This window comes from Carica papaya, chromosome 7 (genome assembly GCF_054855325.1).
Source record: "Carica papaya isolate Zhongbai chromosome 7, ASM5485532v1, whole genome shotgun sequence".
Classification (NCBI taxonomy): domain Eukaryota; kingdom Viridiplantae; phylum Streptophyta; class Magnoliopsida; order Brassicales; family Caricaceae; genus Carica; species Carica papaya.
In genome coordinates, this window is record NC_142315.1 from 7,145,850 (window position 1) to 7,167,114 (window position 21,265).

A 21,265-nucleotide genomic window follows, 5' to 3' on the forward strand; every position below is an offset into this window, starting at 1 on the left:
AACCTGTCGGTGTGATCAAAACCGAATCTCTAATCTGAGGCGATATGAAGAAATGTTCTAATAATCATCAAGATTAAACAATAAATATTATAAAAGAGCATAGATTTAGCGAAATAAATCCCCTTTTTAGGAGACTCTAAATTAAGGCATTGTTTGTGGGGAAAATACAAAAAAAAAAAAAAGGAAGTTGCCATTATAAATTAAATATTATCATGTATATGTCCGTCCATACATCTTCTCATTCAAAAATTAAAAATATAATTTATTAGTTTTTATTTTTAATTAATAAATTAAAAAAATAAATTCATCTATTTCAGTACTTACTGGTACAATAATTTTCCTGCAACAAAAATATAAAAACAAAATATATCAAACCAATAGTTGAAGACAAATCTACAGTAACTATTTTCAAATGAGGAGTGGTTAAATTTTAAATTTTAATTTAACCATATTGTTCTTTAATAATTTAATATTTTGTAATTTAAACGCTTAATCAAATTTATCAGAATCGACATTATAGAAAAATAATGATTTTGTTTTAGCAGCGAAAACACAAAAAAAGACCGTTGAAGGGGCAATATATAAACAGTGGCGAGTGGTAACAAAACATCGAGAGCAGAGAACAGAGACAGACAGACATGCCAATTCGCGGGATCCAGACTCCTTTTCTTAACCATATTTTATAAAACCATCTGAAATCCGCCCTCTCTCTCTCTCTCTCTCTCTCTGTGCCACCGCACGGCCTTTACGTACACTCTTCAAGTGCTCTCTTCCTCCATCTCTCGAGCTCCGATAGAGAGAGACTTTTCCTTTTCTCTTTTGCGGACAACGAGAGACAGAGAGAGACGTTGTTTTCTACAAGAAAGTGACGTTGCAGTCTCGCAGTTCAATAAGAGGACGAAGAGTAAAGTGAGAGAAGCAGCATTACAAGTTCTACACTGAGCAGCAATGGGGAGGACTAGATTCAACCTTCTCTTTGCGATTTCACTGCTGCTTGTGCTTTTTGGTACTCTTCTTTCTTCTTCTACATTTTTCCACTTTCCCCCTTCTTTCTTCTCCGTTTCTTCTTTTTTAATCCTGGAACTCTTTCATAAATGGGGTACTTTTTTTTCTCAACGATCTCATTTTATGTTAATACATTCAGATCTTTCTTATTTTGCTGCCATTGACCGTTTAATCTTTCATTTGCACCCCGAAAACCTTGTCTTTCTTTTTAGTGTTTGTCTGCTTTTTTGTTTCCGGTTTCTTTCTCCATTCCGTAAACTGTTCGTCGGCGAAATGTTAGTCTCAGCAGCTAAATATCTTCACTTTCTTGTGTGAGAAACGAAATGAACTTTCTTAAGGCCACCTTCTAATTTTGTTAAATCACTGGTTAGTAGCTGTATTTACAGCTCAGTAATGAAGTTGGTGACCTTTCAACATGTTGTACAGAGCTAGATTGCATATATTTAAGATTGTGGGTCACGTTTTTTAATGTTTTCCTGGCAGTTGTGGCACCAACCCGTCTATGTGAGTGAATTTTCTAAGCTCACGTGCATATTAATTTATGAACTCATGATTGTAAGAATCAGTATCATACATTACATTCAGTGATGTGATCAATGTCTATAATCCTGTATGTTCTCCAGCCATGTCATTGTTTTTTTTAAGGGGGGATTGTGGATTTAGTGGCAAGGTTGATCTGATAATTGTGCTTAATCAAGTTAATCCAAATCAGTGGTTTCTAAGGGAACCATAAGCTGGTGAGATTGGTTTAAGTAGTCCCTTTAAAAACTCCATATTCTTTCATAGGGCTCATGATATTCCTTACCTAGTTCCTTTAGGTTGTATTCACACTGTCACACGCAAGCCTTGCTGCTTGAATTATGACATGCTCATTTCTGTTACATACGGTACTTACTGAGTTATCAACACTAGACCACAAATTTGCTACATTAGAGCATAATTACTGGGACATAATGATCGCTTTGTAATGGTTATAACTGGCATCTGAATATGCGTTATCATTTAAGCAGAGGTATTATAAAGTAGACAGACAGGCGCACAAGAAAGAATGCCTGGTAGCTGTTCAAATATGGATTACCGCATTACACTTAAGGAGAGTTATTGTAAAATAGATAGAAAAGTGTACAAGACAAAAAATGCCTTATAGCTGTCAATGAAAACTAAGTCTCAGTTTTCTCAATGGAAGTCCTTTGTTCATTATCTATAGCATTCTTCCAATGTGTTTTCCTTTTCATGCCGTATATATTCCTAAAAGAAATATCCCACAGCTTAATCCAAGACTGTGAACTTTGTCTTTAATGGCAGATTGTTGTTCTGGAAGCAAGATTGGAATTTGCTATGGAAGAAATGCTGATGACATCCCTACACCTGATAAGGTTGTCCAGTTGATTCGACAGCATAATATTAAATATGTGAGGATCTATGATTCTAATATCCAGGTTCTCAAGGCATTTGCAAATACTGGGGTGGAACTAATGGTTGGGGTTTCAAATTCAGATTTGTTGCCCTTCTCTCAGTTCCAATCTAATGCAGACACTTGGCTACGGAATAGCATTCTTCCTTACTACCCAGCAACAAAAATCACATACATAACAGTTGGTGCTGAAGTCACAGAAGCCCCAAACAATGCCTCTGCACTGGTTGTACCTGCCATGCAAAATGTTCTTACAGCTTTGAAAAAAGCTGGTTTGCATAAAAGGATTAAAGTTTCAAGCACTCATTCCCTTGGTGTTCTATCTCGATCGTTCCCTCCCTCTGCAGGGGCTTTCAATAGCAGTCATGCATTTTTCCTGAAACCTATGTTGGAATTCCTTGCTGAAAACCAGTCACCATTTATGATCGATATATATCCTTACTATGCTTACAGAGATTCTCCAAGTAATGTGTCTCTGGACTACGCACTTTTTGAGTCATCTTCAGAAGTCATAGATCCAAACACTGGATTAATTTACACCAACATGTTTGATGCCCAGATTGATGCCCTTTATTTTGCCCTGATGGCACTGAATTTCAGAACAATAAAGATCATGGTTACAGAGACAGGTTGGCCATCCAAAGGTTCTCGCAAGGAGACTGCTGCTACCCCTGATAATGCCCAGACATATAACACAAATCTAATTCGTCATGTCATTGATGATTCTGGGACTCCTGGAAAGCCTGGCGAGGAGCTAGATGTGTATATTTTCTCATTATTTAATGAGAACAGGAAGCCGGGATTAGAATCTGAAAGGAACTGGGGCTTATTTTATCCAGACCAGACTAGTGTCTATAACTTAGATTTCACCGGAAAAGGCACTGCTTTCTTGACACCAAACTCAAGTATTACAAATTCAAGTGGAACAACATGGTGCATTGCTTCTTCCAAGGCTTCTGAAATGGATTTGCAGAGTGCTTTAGATTGGGCTTGCAGTTCTGGCAATGTGGACTGTTCTGCTATTCAACCTAGCCAGCCTTGTTTTCAGCCAGATAATCTGGCTTCACATGCATCATATGCATTCAATAGTTACTACCAACAAAATGGGGCTACTGATGTTGCCTGCAGCTTTGGTGGGGCTGGGGTAAAAGTTGACAAGGATCCTAGTATGTTCATTTATAACTTAAATGTTTTTCTTGTTATTGCTTTATGATGACCTATCTTTTGGGACATCTTATCTGCATCAAGCCTCATTCATCTATCACCTAAAAGTAGCTTCAATCACATTTGGAGTCTGACCTTGAAGTCCTTTTTAGGCTACAGAGTATAGATTGTTTATAATGATCCTGAGTTTTGTTTTCTAACTTTATCAGTATGGCAGTATCCATCCAATTGTCATTATTTTATTGTTGCTTCAGGTTTTTGTTAGTAAACTGATTCACATTAGAGCTTCATCCTCTCTTTCTGGCGGGAAGTAGGGTCGGTTTGGCTTAGTTAACTGATTCTTACTATTTGTGCAGGTTATGATAATTGCCTGTATATGACTGCCGGCAGGTTAGTTCAAAGATTGCCTACATTTTTGTTTTGATATCTTATTCTTTCTGCGGGAGATCTTGTCATTTAACTCATTGTATCATCATGCGATTATTATGCAGCACGAACAAGACGGCAGCGAGTAATACTAATTCAACAGCACTTGCTTCATCGACCTCTTTGTCCACGCAGAATCAATCATTTACTTGGATCTATAGCTTCTTTCTTATCATCTCGCTCTCCTTTCTTTTGAATGTTTGCACAATGTTTGGAGATGCTTGATCTCGAGGGAACATTTTAAGGACAGCATAAGATGATTATCGAACAGACAACAGAGCGGGATTGTGATGTATTTGATTGGATAAGTTGGTGGTGAACTGAAATGGGGGTAAGTGGGTGTGGAGCAGCATGGGGTTGTGGTTTGTTTGTATGATTATGATATTATTTAAAAAGATGGGTAGGAAGAATAGTTGGTCTGCAGGATGTTTTTTGCACATAATGGAAGTGTAGGATATGACAATTTGTGCTGTGAGTTTGCAGCTTCTGTTTGTTGAATGTACCATGCGGTGTCTGAAAGCAAATGAAGTCAGTTTAAGATAAAAACTACGTGAGATTTTTAAGTGCAAGCATATAGTTTTATGTTGGAGCGGAATGATCCTGATGGTATCAGCTTTTTGTCAAGCATTTTTAGTACATGAATTTTGGCGACACGGCCGGGAGATGACTCCTAATCAGCTTATTTATTTGTTTTTTTTTTGTTTTTTTTTTTGTTTTTTTGGGATGATCTTAAAACTTTCATATGTCAGTAACTACTTTCCTGAAGTATCACCCACAGTACAAATAGAGGGCATAGTTTTTCAAGTTTCCCGTGTAGAAAATCTGAAGTGAACGGGAAGGCCACTATAGGATGTCTTTATCTGGCATAAATTGTAATATTTTGCTGAAATGAAGCTCAGTTTAGTTACGGTAATATTAATGAGTTAAATTGTAAGTCTCCTGAAGTAGATGTTATGTTGGTTTAAAATATATTAAGTACTAAGTTTTATGTATTGGGTGAAATTTAAACTCATAATTTGAATTTGAAGGAGAAAATTGAAAATTTATTTTGTATATGGATTGGTATTCACGAAATAAGATTTACATTACCCTATTTATGGGAAAGGAAGACACCAAATTTACATAATAATTTCTCACCTTTTGTGATTGCTCGATTAAGCAGGCAGATCCTTTCAGTCCACCAATAAAGAAAAAGCAGTCAAAGGTTAAACAGATCTTCCAAGGTCCAATTTGGTCTCCCATGTCATGAGTAATCCCATTTACCACGTAGAAACGAATCTTCCCATATCTTGTTTAACTTAAACCAGAGAAAAGAGCAAATCAGATTTAGAATAGGAATCTTTTTGGCATTCAAGCTCATCCATCAAACTTCTACAGACATCATTTTGCAAAGCCAAAGAATTTCTCCTCATATTCGCCAATAAAAATAAATGGATCAACAAAACCACAGCCAACAGAGATTTGCCAAACCATATTCCAATCAATTAAAACACCCATTACATGAAATCCACTGTATGACAAGAGTACCTCACTCTGGCAATCATACTAATACTTCCTATCAAACCAAGTTCAAGGGCAAACTATGATAAAATATCCATCAGTTTCGAAAGCATGAAATTTCCTTCTCCCACAGAACGTTTCCCAAGACTTTTAAATACTTATAATATTATTTTGACTGCATCTGAACATTACAGCAGAAGAAAGACAAGATGCAAATCTGTGTAGAGGCCAAGAAATGTGAGATGAACAACAAGGTCAGTGTTTTAAAGACCCTGCTCGATAAGATAATCTCCAAGCCTTTCAACTATCATGTTGCACTGGCCAGGAGTCATAGGCTCATCATAAATACCAATGATCAAGGCATGACCGGTCTTCTTGATAGTAACGCCTCCAGGTCCCTGCACTCAGAATAACGGAAGGTCCATAAAACAACCAAAGAAATGAAAAATACATGTATGGTAGGAACAATTCAATTGTAGCTTTAGCAAATGGCTGTTCTAACTAAATCCCCTATTCAGGCTGTAGCAAATCATTGACCAGATTTCATTTTGTAAATGCAGCAGAATTTTAGGTTTAGAACTTATGCTTCCGACATTAATCACATTCAAACACAGTAGGCATTGCTACTCCATAACTGAAGGAAGTTTCCAAAGTATAAACACATTTATAATGTAAAATTTCATCACCTTCTTCCCTCGGATGACAGCTCCTGACTCGCCTTGGATTACCATGTATTTTGTGCCCCCAAGATATAATCCAGTTGGAGCAAGTGTTCCAGGTTCAGCAAAGTCAGTCATGATAGCAGTGACTTCTTCAGGCTTCAACTGAACCGCATCAATACCAAAAACAATTAGCATAGCTAGTAATGAAGAACCGAGATATATCGCATTTATTAAAAGATGTGAACGAACAAATGCATCTCTTTTCTTTTTTTTTTTAAGGGGGTGGGGGGAAGGGGGAGGGAGAAGGTTATACTACACAAAATGTACACTAGAACAGCAACAGTGCACCAGATCAGAACAAATTTGATGTCACAATTTTGTGGGCTGATTAAGCAGTAGTTATTAACACTTCTCCAGACGCATTAGTTATTAATACTTCCCATTTGGAGATGTAACGAAACTGTCAATGCTAACAAAACAAGGTAAGAAAATAAACCTTAAAGTTCTTCAACATTTATGGTTGTCCACATCATAGTAAAGATGGTAAGAGCAGTTGATTGGTCTTTGGGAATCTTATTTACAGTTTCCATGGTTCATTTGATCCATGAAATCCAAAGACATGTGAAAAAAGAAGGTTTAACTAAAACAACACCAACACTCAAACTATAAAACAGTTGATTAGCAAAGAACATATAGATGTAGCCAAATGAAAGAGAAAAGTAGGAAATCGCTTTTAAAATTTCCATACTCTCCATTTAAGGATGTGATTGGATGCGTGCAGCTGAAATGGAAAAAGGATGTAAGTTATACAGCACCCTCACATAATAGAAAAATCACATCATGACACCTCAGCATCGAATCTAAATTGCCGAAACTCATAATGCTGTAGCCTTATTATATGTCGCAATCATCTAACTAATTATACTTTCTGTTTGGCAGTTAATACAACCATCAAAACTTAACAAAACAAGCTAAGAAAACAAATGGTAAAATTTTCGAACATCTATAATAGTCTTTCTCGGCAACATGATCACAATAATGTTGGAGTGTCCTGTACAGATCCAATTCATATTTTCATGATCAGTTTGATTCATGACTTACCAAAGGCCATACTTTCTTTCACACTCAAAAACATTTGATCCTTCACATCTTTACTTCAAATAAGACAAGACACCCACTTTCAGTCGGGATACATAGACAATCGGCCAGTAACTCAATGATCACTCATTGATACCGTGCTTAATTGTTTTGAAACCCTAAACCACAATCATTCCAGTGGGTTTCTCGACACCGTATTAAGCACAAACGAAGATATATACGCACAACAATCATATCTCATCTCTAAAATATTTTGACGAACACTGACAAATACCATGCATGACCAGAACAAAAGATAAAGGGAAGGGAAAACATATCAAATCAAACTCACAAATCTACCAACAAAATGAAATCAACCAATGAGTAACCCAAGATACACAAGATAAGAGGTAATAATATGATAGACAGGATCCCAGAAACCAAAGTTGACCCTAAAAATCAAAGAGCAACAGATTAAAAAAAAAAAAAAAAAACCATTTCGACAAGAAAGAACCTGGACTGATATCAATTAACTCGAACGAAGTCAGATCAGCAAATAAATCGTATAAATCGCATGAGAACAATTGACACAGCTGACAAGAAATCCTTGAAACAGGGATAAGAACAATCAAACATGCATATTATAATCAGATCCGAACAAAATCGTGTTAATTTACTAATACATATAAAAAAAAAAAAAAACCATGTCTATTTGATTCGGGAGAAGACCTAGATCAGAGAGAAGGAAGCAGCGGAGGGGAGAAGGGGAACCTGAGGGAAGTTGGAGCTCTGTGCCCAAATGCTGCCGTCATGGCCGATGATGGCAGCATCGGTGAGATGATTGCCTTCGATATCGCACATAAGGTGGTCATCAACGTAAGCTTGCCACGACATCTTGTTGTTGTTCTTCTTCTTGTTCTTCTTTGATGTTGGTAGAGGGTGTCTGTGTATGAATCTATTCGCTTCTGGGTTAAGACTGAGATTTCTGGGTATTTATGTTGACGGATTGCGTTAGCTGAACCCGTCGTGGGCTTGACTGCCAGCAGACACTGGGATATAGCGTTGAATCTACGCGATGTTCATAAACTAAATAAAAATTATAAAAAAATAAATATCTTTTTTTTTTTTTTTTCACTTGATTTTCAAGATAAGTCCGTCGTCTTCTTTCATTCTCCACTTTTCTTTTTTTTTTTTTAAATAAAATAAAAAAAAAAATCTTCAACCCTAAACCAAAAAATTCTAATCTTTTTATTAATCATTAATTTTTATTTTAAAAAGATTTTAACTCTTTATTTGTTTATTAAGGTCAAGCTTCATCACTCTATTATTATTTTTGTAGACTATGAATCTATTGTAACCCAAATATAATATAATATAATATATGTTTTTTTAATATGAAACATGTTAGTGTTTAAAAATCTTGATAGACACACTTGAAATATACTTTTGATGCTACAAAATATTTTATAAAAAAAATAAATTTAATAATATCACGATTTTAAATTTATGATAAGATTATTTAATTTTTTAATAAAAAATTACTATATTCGTCATTCTTTATTTATGTATTAAAAATTTTAAAAGTTGATACACTAAGAACCAATATTATTTAAAATTAATACATTCAAATTGTTAAAATATTTGTCAACAATAATAATTTGAAGCATACTCAATGCACATTTTACACTTATTTCGCTGAAAATGTTGGATTAGAAAAAAAATGACGAATAAACATAAAAAAAAATCTAACAAAAATAAAGAGAGCATAACACATCTATTTATTTTGAAAGTTTATCCATGTTTCTTTCTCTTATTTTGGTTGCAATATGAACACTAATTTCGAATGCTGAAAATTTAGTAATTAAACATAATAACTTGTCATTTTTAATAATAATAATACATATTCATTTTATTATTTAAATAATTTTTTTATTACTATCATATTATAATAGTGTCATTTAATCATTACATCCGTATATATTCCGATAATATATATATCATTAAAATTATTAAAATATCTTAATATTTTTAAAATTGCATAATAATAATTCACCTTTTTTAAAAAAAAGAAAAAAAGGTTGTTGGTGTCTAGTTGATTTTCTTTTTGAAGCTTAGTTTATCTATATTTGATGATTATTATATTTATATATTATAACAATCAATAAAATTCTAATTGTATTAATTTAAAATGTTAAAGATAAAAATTGAGCACGAAATAACTAAATCGTCCTTACATAAAAGAATTTCAAACATTCTCTCTCACTTTCTCCATTATGATTATTTAGATAGAGATTTTTAAATTTTTATTAAATCAAGAGATTTTGCCTATGAAAATAATTATAATAACTATCAAGAAACATGTATTATAAATCGTCTTCAATAGTCATGTATAAAATTCTTATTGAGAGATACGCATGCTTATTTGTAGTTATAATAAAAATATCACATTCTTATAAATGGTAAGAAACTCATAAATTCAGTATATTTTAGTACTTTCGACTTTTCAATTATAATGATAGGCAAGAAACTTTTCATATTAAGAATTTATGTGAATTACTTCAATAAATTTATTTTTTAATAAGTATTTATGTTCTTTTTATTACATTAACTTTTAAGTAATTGATGTGATCGATTAAATTATTTTAGTAGTATTACTATGTACTAACTTTTGAATTGAGAAATGTTTGAAGTACTTTAAATAATGAAAGTACTTGAAACTATAGTCCATCAATATTGAACCAAAATCTTCCTCAAAAGTTATATATATATATATAGCATTAAATAATGAAAGTAATCGTATATTAAATAATCATTTGAGTAACATGTGATAAAAGAAAATACATTTATTAACATTTAAAATTATATTTCTACATAATTATATCCTATTATTATATAATATTTTAGTATCTAAAAAGTGATTTACATTTTCTCAATTAACATGAAACATTGAATGTTATTTTGATAAGAGTCAATATATGAATATTTAGTCATGTCTAATAATTTTTTTAAATCTAAAAATTTTATAACGTCAAGAGTCACTTTTAAATTAATTAATTTTATGATTTTTCATATTTAATCATAAATTATTTAAATTAGTTAAAATAAATAACGGGTACGTTACATGTTACTCACCATTAAATATTGATTTTTATCTCTTATATTTAAACAAAAAAGAATCTTTTTGCCATTCTAAATTTTCCTGGTTGCTCATTTTTGCTCTTTTGTCTCCCTTCTTCACCATATTGATTTAATCATCAAAGAGTTTAAATTGGATCATTCTCTGGCATTGTGCATATTTGAGGTAAAAGCTAATGACGATATTCTAAACCAACCATGCAACACTGAATAACTGGCATATATATATATATATATATATATATTCTCATCATAACTTCCAACTTTAATCTAAATTATATATGCTTCTCATTTTAAAAGCATCAATTATTCCAAAAGGATACCTTCTTATTTTCAGGGAAACCTCTTAATCATTTTTCTTCTCTGTCAAATTTAATCATCGAGGATTTGCTGCCCATCACTTTCCACTGATGCATGCTCTGACTGCATAATTACTTTTATATTCCTACACGCACCAAATTGCAATCATTTTCTTCCACTTGCTTTCTCAGATTATATTCTTTTTGAGTTTTTACATGTCCTGGTTTGAATCTATTTTACATTTTAACCAAGAATAAAAAAAAAAAGAAGAATTGGGGAACCAAGATGTTTTCTTTATGTTGCAAAATCTTAATGAGTCCCTTGTAGCGTTTGGATTTCAGATTATTTTTAGAAGAAAAGAAAAGGGTTTTTAATGTTCCTTTAGGCCTTTAACCCAGGAGATTTCTGGGTATGGGGACAGATTTTATGAGGTCAGATCTTGCACTAACTCAAAGTGCTTTAATCCCATGGGTCATGATTCTAACGAAATGATATGTAAAAAGAATTTGATTTCCTCCCCAGTGGGGTTAGGCTACTTTGCCAAGCTTTTACAGCAAAATATTCGATTCAAAATATATATTCAAGAAAGGTGCTTACAATTCCAGCAAATATAAATGGAAAAAAGCAAAAAAGAAAAAGAGTACAAAACTTAAAAGCATACAAACCAAACAACCGTTTTACTTCTCACATAGTTATTGTCTGCAAGATCTTCGCTGCCAATGCATGCAAGGATTAAGGAGGAGGAAGATGCAAACTTGGAACCAACAAACAAAAGGACAACAAAAAGAACAATACTCGTGCCCTCCAAAAATGAATACTAGTATGATGATATTCATGCAACTCTGGCTTACAGGCCCTGATCAATGAGGTAATCTCCCAACCTCTCGACAACCATGTTGCATTGCCCTGGAGTCACTGGTTCTTCATATATCCCAAAAACAAGAGCTTGGCCAGTTTTCTTTACAGTGATGCCCCCAGATCCCTATCAATTATCCAAACACTTAAACGTTAACCATATCTATTTATTACAAAGTAAAATCTTTTAAATTCTTAGTTCATATTATCACCTTCTTCCCACGGATGACAGCTCCAGCCTCTCCCTGGATTACCATGTACTTTGTGCCACCAAGGTGTAACCCAGTGGGAGCAAGGTGACCTGGTTCCTCAAAGTCTTTCATGATGTCAGTGATCTCCCCGGACTTGCACTGGAAAAAAATATATAGCTATACAAGTCAGAAATCCTTGAATTTGGAAATTTAATTGATAGGGAAAGCAATTAATGCCCAATTAAATGGACCATCCTGTGCCAAACCATCTCAGAAAGCTTATACAAGGTGCACAAACAAAAGTGCAATTACACGGGATCGATTATTCGAGGAGAAAAGTCATATGGTGTGATTACTGATGCAGAGCTTAAATTGAGGACATGCATGCATCAAAGAAAACCATGCCTCAGTTCAACAAATACGTTTGAATTTAATACTGTTTTAAACATGCCGCTTGGCTATCATATTAAATCCAAAATAAATCAAAGCAAAATTTGCAGTGACCATTAGGTGTTGATTTCTGAACAGAAAATCCAAAAAAATCAGTTACAAGTAGATGACCAGCAATATTAATCACTATGCTGATGGAGTCGTTAATCTATTCGCAATACATATTATATTCAAACACATAATCAACAGATCCAAAACCATAGACACGTGATGCACACACCAAATCTCAAAACTAGGATTAAGAAAAGAGAAAAGTCGTTCAAAAGAAATGAAAATTTAACGTACAATGACATTAACACACAGGTCATTATCATCATTCGTTCTATTACGCTTGGCAAATAACAGCGATTCAACATAACAGTCCTAATCGAATCGCATTGTGGAGAACAAAAACAAAAGTAAAAGAAAAATCCGATCATTCGAGAATCACATTGCGGTGTCAGCGATGGACAGAAACAAAATCATTATCGTACGAAGTTGATTGATTCGAGGAAGGATAAAAAAATACAAGTAAAAGAAGAAAAGCAGATAAAATGGAGTAGAAAGTTGATAAAAAGAAAACCTGAGGGAAGTTGGCGCTCTGAGCCCAGACGCTACCATCATGGCCGATGATGGCGGCAGCAGTGAGATGCTGGCCTTGGCCATCGATATCGCACATCAAGTGATCGTCAACGTAGGTTTGCCACGACATATTGGTAGGGTGGATAGGTCGGTGGCGCGCGGTCTTCGAAAGTAATTTGAAGTGAGGTTATATGTTTCTCCGGTGCCGGTGATTGTAGTAATGTGTGTTTTGTGCGCGTGCGTGGAGGTGCGGGTGTTGTGAAATGGAAGATGAAGGAGGGTGTTATGAAATGGGGTTTGATAAATAGGGGGAGGAAGGAAATGGTGGGGGAGATTTGAACAGTGAGATTGATGGAATGTGAGCCGTCCGTTTTGCTGGATTCAATTAGTGCCATTCACGTCCGCCTTTATTTTAGCTCAACGTTTGCCCCCCCTCCCTCACGTGTCTTTTACCCCACCCGATCCTCTTTCTTTTCCTTCCTTTTCTCCCTCCCTCTTCCCTAATTTTTCATTTCTCCGAAATTATTTCTTCTTCATTTCCTTAAATCTTTTAATCTTGTACAACTAATTATGACCACGACTCAACCATGCTTTTTTCTTCCATTTTTCAAAATTTTCGTTCTTGCTTTTTCTTGTTTCCCATCTGATTAAGATGTGACTTGAACTTTTCCAAAGAAAATTATGTGTAATTGTTGATTTTATAACCATTCATGCCCGTCTGCTCTTCCTTTTTTCTTTTGTGATAAAGCTAGTTTAACAACTGCCACCTTTCGACCCAGAACCCTGCATTGGTTTTTTAAAAACACATCAGTGCCATTGGGTAGATGAAATTTGAACCATACACAACCAAATTCCTTCAAAGTTTTCGCCATTTTCATTTTTGATTCAACGTAACTCTCCTTACTTTAAACCACTACTGTTTCTAAAACAGAGTTCAACTGTTTGCTTCAATTGTCAAGGACCTTTCAACAAAAACTCTCACCGCGTTCTCATACAACATCTTTGATATACCTCCTCAGTGGCATGATATGGGAGAAAATTGCAACCAAAAAGAAAAAAAAAAAAAGGCGAAATATTCCTGTCTGTTGCAGCTATGTGCAAGGAGCAAACAATCAATCACTGAGTCTGTATGATCTCCCTCGAAATGCCACACCGGTATTTCTTTCAGGCTGGGTTCGGCCGCTTGCTGGAGCTTCTAATCTCCACCTTTGCACCAGTTTATGTCTATATAACAAATCAAGGAAATACTGCAACAACATGAAAGGCAGTAAATAATGGGGGTCATCAGCCTCTGGTCATCTATTACAATTTTTTTTCCCATTTTTAATTAAAAATCATATTTCAAGTCTGATATCGGTTTTTGATCACCATCTTACGAAGGGAGAGAAAAGAAGAGTCCAATTTGAATGCATGTAATAAAAGAAGATACTGCAGTGTGAATAATTAATATCTCAAACTGCTAGCAGGCTTATCACCTCAAGGAACCAATTAAAGGATACATGAACCTCGGAGTCTTCAAAAAGTTCTTTCCAGTGGCTAAGGGATGCAATACTGTCAGGAAATAGTATAAATGTCCGGCAATGATCCCCAGCAAGTCCGGTAAGAGAGGAGAACCAAAAATAACATCCAAAGCAAGCATTGCCCATGGTAGATAAAATGCCTGTAAATAGAAAGCTTCAGTACAACTGCATTCTACAAGCATTTGAAGATCAAACCAGTGGGAGCCCACAGACCCAACACATAAACTACTTGTACCTTGAGTCTGACAAGACCATATATATTGATTTGACCATCTGGAAATTCTCTACTCCAAATGTAGAGAAGCATGAATACGATCGATATGCCTAAGAAACCGGACCGAAATATGGGGATAGCTGATAAAGCCTTAAGTTCCAGAAAGAACATTAAGGCAAACCAAGACAACAGAAACATTACATTAGGAAGAATTTTTGACAACCAAGCAAATATTAGCAAGATAAAAAATTAATATAGAGCAGCTCGGGATATACTACATTAAGCCTTAAAACAGAAGCATAAGTTTATTTCTCTTATTTCGTTATCTTGAAAAATAAATTAAGAATGACTTTCATAATGGATTTATTAACTCCAACTCGGACAGGCTTCTGTCAGCCTGACCAGTATTTCTGGCCTCTCTTCACATAATGAATCCGTAATCTTCTAAGAAATACAATTACTTTGGTTCACAAGAATAAATAAGATGAATAACAATGAACATAATTCCACATACCAGTAATGATAAGGATCCAAAAATCATCATCCACAAAAAATCTGCAGTACGCCTTTCAAATGGTCCCTTCTCAAGTTGGACTCCATATCTTGCTCTGTGTAGTCATTAAAATCACAATTTAAACTATTACACCCAGGAAAAAATGTAGCCTCTTTAAAATTATGAAATAACCCCGCCGTTTTCACAGGAGAAACAATTAAATTACACTGAACTAACAATAGTAAAATGCATTTAACTAACTGTTGTTGAACTCGTACTTACATCATTAAAAGGCGTATCCCAAAATTGATAGAGAATTTGCCAAGGAAAAAGAAATTTGTAATCAGTCTCCAAACCTACAAATAATGTCAATTAAAGGAAATATTATGCTGGCTAGTTTGGAAAGAAATTGAGATGATGATGCACATCTGAGAGAGACAGAGAGGCAATCCACATAATTATTTCTAAACACAACAAGAACTTCAGTCCAAGCACAAGCTGGTCACCATCCTAAAAAAGCCATTCATTTTGTTAACTAGATTAAAGAGAAGGAAAGGGAGTCTGTATTGGACAGAAGAACAAACTCCTTGAGAACCCAAGGTTGCAGATAAAAGTTCTTAAGTTTTTTATATATGATAAAACAGATGACTCTTCCGTCTAAGTATAAGCTGGTCATGCATATCCTAAAAGACCATTCATTTTGTTAACTATAAGAAGAGAGGGAAAACAGAGTCGACAGCTTGAGAACTCAAAGTATCCAGACTTCAGAAATGTTATTCTGGGAAAAGAAAACAGGTGAATAAACCTTGACAGCAGTATTTGGACCTACACAGGCAACTCAGAAAACAAAAGATTTTACAGTCCATAAGTCTAGCACATGACCCATAGTCAAATTGGTTATGGTCCTTATGGATAGTCATAGAAATCTAGAGCACCAATATATTATTTTTTATTTCACTCTGGAATACCAGAATTTCATTCATCAAATCATGCTTTTTTTGGCATAGAATATAATACAAAAAGTAATTTTTAACATAAAAAAAAGTCAAACTACATATAGTAAAGAGATAAAAACGCAATAATTAAGCTAGGGAAAATCATCTCCCAGTAGAAGAAGAGGATTTCTAAAATGAAGTTGTTGATATCATGATTGCTTGATCCTGGCCATCACTATGCCTGAAACATTGTTGTCAAAGATGAAGCTAAGCACTTGGTGATGAAACAGCTGCAGTTCGTACAACTGTCCACAGTGGTCCTCAAACAGACCTCCCATTAAGTGCCATTTTGATTTTGCAATTAGGAGCAAAAGAATTATATAGTTCTCCATAGCATAAAATTACTGTCCTATTTATCAACATTTGAAATAGAAAACATTAAATACAACTATGTTATGTGCATAACCCAGAACTCGTTTGCCACTCAGGTCTCTCACTGTTGGAGCTGTGGGAAATAAAAGTTGGAACAGAAGCCACAAGTAGTGGACTACCAGTAGACTTCTGCCTCTCCTATGGATATTTGGATGTATAAGATGAGTCCACATTAGGATTCCCTTTAAATTACTCTTCTACTCTGAATTTACTTAGAACACTATAGTTTGAAGTTGGACAAGATACTAGTATTTAATCCTAAATTGTAGGAGCTATCCTCCCTTTAAGTACCTATCTATATAATGAATAAAGGATGCAACATCCACTATAAAATTAGAGTGTTATTCACAGACAACCCAGCCATATGCTGTACTGGTGTAAGTTTAATCAGCAAGATTCACTGTTGCTGGAAAAAAATCTCCCTCCATGGGCCTGTGACCCAATCCAGGTAGGGGAACTTGAGAAACTTTCATAACATACAACAAACATGTTATTTAAAAAAAAAATACATACAACAAACATGATACTGCTTATGAAGATATCAATAAAGTATTCAACTTCTCTCCCCTGTAATTCACAGAAAATGCGTACTTACCTGAAAATGTGAGAAAACATCTTCATATATCAGTGCAATATATAGAGGGTGAACTATTCCCAATTGACACACTATAGTTGTCAACAGGCACGCAGTCCCATAAGCCTTTGTTATAGGTGGAAGAGAGTTATAGAATCTGAAATGAACAATGGTTAAAAGAGTTTATCCAACATACTAAACACAGCGAACTATAATAAAGCTATGCACGTAAACTACTGATATCATTAATCCAGCAACTACATCAATCTAATGACAAGAAAATTAGAAGGGAACAACATATTAGCAATCATATTAACCAAGACACTCAAACTCTTTTTCCAAAACTCATGGCAATACCATCACAAGCATCAGCAGCTTCAGCCAGAAATTCATTAAGTCCAGGGATGCTCCAATACATGAAGAACTTGCTAAGCGAGTAAAGTTATTCATTTGAATGTAGCCACTTAGAAGTGAGTGAATGGTTATTACAGTGGCATAACATGCAATGGAGAGATCCAAAAGTGTGTGACACCGAAAAACCAAAAGTATCATCATGAGATATTATATAAGATATAACCCATTCTTATTCTCACAAAAATATAACCTATTCTACAAAATCTTAACAACCTGAATTTTAAATGTCATGTATGCAGGAGAAACAAAGAATGACTTGACTTGAGCTGACTGCCCAAGTATATTTTTTTCTTTTTTCCTTCTTTTTTTGTGCCAGCCACCTAGGTATCTTATTTAGGAAAATTGACGGTTCTAAGAGATAAGAAGAAAATTCTAAACAAGGGATAATGTTCTAGAAGGCTTTCCTGCTACTTGTATTCAATCTATTCTTTGCATAAAGATTTGGTAAGCGTATCATGATACGTTAAAAAATTCCGTACTCTGTAATACAATTTGAGGTTTCAGATTGACAGTTTTGCAGATGCAAGTCATACTTCTGCACTGAGATGATTACAAAGACATAGACTTTCTTAACTTGAATTAATATACTTTGTACTAGAGATTCTACACCAATACAGTATCGAGAGTTGGGTCAAAATATTCCCAGATGCAACTCAAAGTTTTACATCCTGAGACGATTACAAAGACATTTGATTTTGTTAACGTGAATGAATAGACTTCGGACTTGAGAAAACAATCATCACCTGTATGCTTATTCAAAAAGGAAATTACCAAATGGATCAGTCTATGAGATAAAGCAACATGAAGTATGCATGCATGAATTTCACATATAAAACGAGAAAAAATAATATGAATCTGGGTTAAGAAAGTCGAGGAAGAGCAGTGCATAGCTTTACTCTATTCAAGAAAATACCAATTCAGGGACCAATCATAAGTGACCGCATCTAAAACTATTTCACAAAGAAAAGATAACCGAAGAAGACGTCAAAATTTGGACACCGAAACATAAAACAGTGAATGTAAACATTTATGAACTAAACCATAAGTCGAGAAGATGAAATCAAGATTACCAAATAAAACGCGTAAAAACTGCAACAATTAAACAACACATAAATATGAGCTGCAAAAATGACCAAAAGAAGTATAAAAAAAATTGAGAGAAAGAGAAGAGAAGAATACTCGGCAGGAGTAGACATTGCAGGTTGAAAATGCAAAAATTGAAGGAGAAGCCCCAAATTGAGGGATGGTGATGGAAGAAGAAAAGGTTTGTCCGGTCAAGGAAACGGTTAGTAATAGATTTTTTGTACGGCAACCAGAATGTTCTGCGTTATTGGGCTCAAGTTATCAGGCCCATTAAGAGCCAAATGGGCCTTTAGTTTAGTTTTGCAAGCAAATGGGAGAATTGTGTCTGGATTGGAAGAAGAAAGAAAAAGAAAGCATATAATTCTGCCAATTTCTTGTTAACTTTAGTTTTTAAAAATAACAATGAAATAAACAAGGAGATGATAACCATTACTGATTTTTTTTTCAAAAAACTAAAAAAAAAAACTTATTTTTTGTCCTCTAAATTAGATGGGAAACAATGGATTTTATTTTGCTGAGAAAATTTAAATTTAGTGAAGATAAACCATAAAAATTTGCAAATCTTTTTAAAGTTTTTTTTAGTATATTTTTTTCTCTAAAGCTTTAAATTTAGATTATCATTACGAGAGATATTGAATAATGAGAGCATCTTTTATTTTGTGGGTGCATAATTAATGTTGTTCATTTCTCTTTAAGCATTCGAAAATCATACTGAACTGATTGTTTGGTCCAAAATAAATTAGATAAAAACAAAAATAATTTAATCCCATATTCAAGTATTTTGAAGCCAAAAATGCAGTCCATATCAGTCCAATCACTCTATCAACATCCGGTAAGAATTCATATTTAAATTGTATCTAATGACAAGTATTATGTGGCTTAACACATTTAGTGAAACTTTAATCCTTACATAATCTGTCTATATACCGTCCCTTCATGTGAAATTAATTTCCAATACTTTTCCAATTTTGTTAGAATATTATCACGTATTAGTCTTGTTCAATAGGCCTGTGAGCGAGGTATGTTATTCTTATCTATAAGGTAGTTTCAGATAAATCAATATCTTTATTTCGAAGTTCAAGTTTACAATCTTTTAAAATTATTAATGAGTGTATTATGTTCCAAGCCCCTCTACCACTTATTTTCTTTTTATCAACTTAATATTCAAAAGAACATATGAAGGAATTTTTACCAAATGTCTAAAAAGACTCTTATTGATTCTCCACATATTGCTTAAAACTTGTTGTACTGTTTTAAAATAAATAGTCCTCGGAGAGGGAATCTTACCCACATTTAAGAGTTCCCATAGACTGCTCTTATCTGGATCCTCTACTAATAGTAATGGTTATTCTAAATCTATATGACTTGGCTTGACTATCAATGAATTCATCTGCTCATTAAATGTTTTATATTTCTTCTCTTCTATATTTAAGTCTACTACTAGCTTATTTTCACTTGATTGTGTGGTGTCTTGAGCATTAACTTATTTACTTGCTTGTCCTAGTTGTAGAGATTCTTTGTCTTATATGATACTATTAGAAAAAATCTAAGTTCAAAATTGCAAGTTTTCAAAAAAAAAAAAAAAAAGGTTGACTACAAGACTATTGGAAACAAGTTAAGGAGAGATTTTATCATGAAGATAGAGCAAAAGGGGGATGACAAGTTTAGGAAGATATGTTTCATGCTTAAGGAGAAAAGAGCTCATAAAATGAAGTGGAAAGACCCCATGGAGAGAATTCAGATTCCATAGACCATGAACTTATAAAACATTTTACCAATATATATTTATAGTTACTATATTTTGAGTAAGTGTAGAATCTTTATAATAAAAATGTTAGATTAATTGATATCGAAAGAATTATCTGTTTGTAAAATTTATGTGTTCATAATATAAGGATAACATCATAGATTAAATAAATCATTGACACTTTCAATACCAATGGTTTTGTTGAATGACAAACAATTTGACTTTGTTAAATTAAATCAACTAATTTATTTAAATAATTTAAAATGATACAATTAAATAATTTTTTGGGAAAAATATTAATGATCTTAAAAATATAATGATATTATAAAGTTAAATAAATGCATAATTTGAATAAATAATTTAAGAATTTAATATTATTATTAAAAAAAATTCAAATTTTCACGTGTTACAACTAAAAAGACTACCTATAATTCATATATTCTTGATTCACTCATTTTTATTAGTTTAGGACTATTGGGTGTAATATCATATAGTGTTTTCTTCTCGTTCATTTATATCTTGCATGTCAAAAGATGTCTTTAGATTATTAAAATATTTAACTAATATTGGTATATTGTAAATAGACTTTGGTGATCGTGAAAAGAATGTTTAGAAAAATATTAGAACCATCATACTAAAAAGAGTATAAAATTACATTATACTTAGAGGTAGTAATCCAAAACTTCACTAATATTTAAAAGATGTTTTAAATAACATCTTAGGCCCTTATATCCATTGTCTTGATGTACTGATCCAAGTTTAGTAGTATTTATTTGTGAAGTATTTGATAAATAAATTGTCACACATACCCTCAATAGGCGTGCGTATGTACTAGTTGGAATGGATGATACCTATGTCTTTGACATCCATGACTATTAGGCATGAGTTGTGAGGTTAAATAACTTAGAGAGTATTTAAGGTGATTTTGACTTTAACTTTTATATTTTACAAAATACTTTTGTAATTGAGTGAGTGAAATAAAAAGTATTTTTAATAAAAGTTAATACCAAATATGTTTTTGATAAGTTTAAATATAAAAACTACAATTTGTAACTTTTAGAAAATAGTTTTGTTTGTAAAAAAGTTGAACATATAAAATCTTAAAATTTCATT

General features: G+C 33.4%; 4 protein-coding genes across 6 annotated transcripts; 1 reads left to right on the forward strand and 3 right to left on the reverse strand.

Moving 5' to 3' along the window:
• The first annotated feature begins 605 nt into the window (after nucleotides 1-605).
• On the forward strand, nucleotides 606-4,555 carry LOC110812443 (glucan endo-1,3-beta-glucosidase 13). 2 transcript variants are annotated; one of them, XM_022039226.2, is made up of 4 exons: nucleotides 606-1,006; nucleotides 2,311-3,585; nucleotides 3,940-3,973; nucleotides 4,075-4,555. In XM_022039226.2, the coding sequence occupies exons 1-4, from the start codon at nucleotides 949-951 to the stop codon at nucleotides 4,232-4,234; spliced, it is 1,527 nt and encodes a 508-aa protein (XP_021894918.2). In that variant the 5' UTR covers nucleotides 606-948; the 3' UTR covers nucleotides 4,235-4,555. The 2 variants fall into 2 exon arrangements, with proteins under 2 accessions (XP_021894918.2, XP_088064371.1); XM_088208245.1 differs by lacking the exon at nucleotides 606-1,006 and adding an exon at nucleotides 1,064-1,509.
• Nucleotides 4,556-5,469: 914 nt separating this feature from the next.
• LOC110812407 (profilin) lies at nucleotides 5,470-8,307 on the reverse strand. The gene is made up of 3 exons (XM_022039180.2): nucleotides 8,020-8,307; nucleotides 6,196-6,333; nucleotides 5,470-5,907 (listed from the first exon to the last, which is right to left on the reverse strand). The coding sequence occupies exons 1-3, from the start codon at nucleotides 8,140-8,142 to the stop codon at nucleotides 5,773-5,775; spliced, it is 396 nt and encodes a 131-aa protein (XP_021894872.1). The 5' UTR covers nucleotides 8,143-8,307; the 3' UTR covers nucleotides 5,470-5,772.
• A 2,922-nt stretch (nucleotides 8,308-11,229) lies between these two features.
• LOC110812462 (profilin-4) lies at nucleotides 11,230-13,081 on the reverse strand. Its single transcript, XM_022039247.2, has 3 exons — nucleotides 12,742-13,081; nucleotides 11,751-11,888; nucleotides 11,230-11,665 (listed from the first exon to the last, which is right to left on the reverse strand). The coding sequence occupies exons 1-3, from the start codon at nucleotides 12,868-12,870 to the stop codon at nucleotides 11,531-11,533; spliced, it is 402 nt and encodes a 133-aa protein (XP_021894939.2). The 5' UTR covers nucleotides 12,871-13,081; the 3' UTR covers nucleotides 11,230-11,530.
• A 510-nt stretch (nucleotides 13,082-13,591) lies between these two features.
• DER1 (DERLIN-1) lies at nucleotides 13,592-18,624 on the reverse strand. Of its 2 annotated transcripts, none has more exons than XM_022039239.2 (7): nucleotides 18,502-18,624; nucleotides 16,930-17,065; nucleotides 15,250-15,323; nucleotides 14,989-15,082; nucleotides 14,496-14,624; nucleotides 14,240-14,400; nucleotides 13,592-13,964 (listed from the first exon to the last, which is right to left on the reverse strand). In XM_022039239.2, the coding sequence occupies exons 1-7, from the start codon at nucleotides 18,516-18,518 to the stop codon at nucleotides 13,853-13,855; spliced, it is 723 nt and encodes a 240-aa protein (XP_021894931.2). In that variant the 5' UTR covers nucleotides 18,519-18,624; the 3' UTR covers nucleotides 13,592-13,852. The 2 variants fall into 2 exon arrangements, with proteins under 2 accessions (XP_021894931.2, XP_021894932.2); XM_022039240.2 differs by having other exon boundaries at nucleotides 13,592-13,987; nucleotides 14,216-14,400.
• Nucleotides 18,625-21,265: the final 2,641 nt, after the last annotated feature.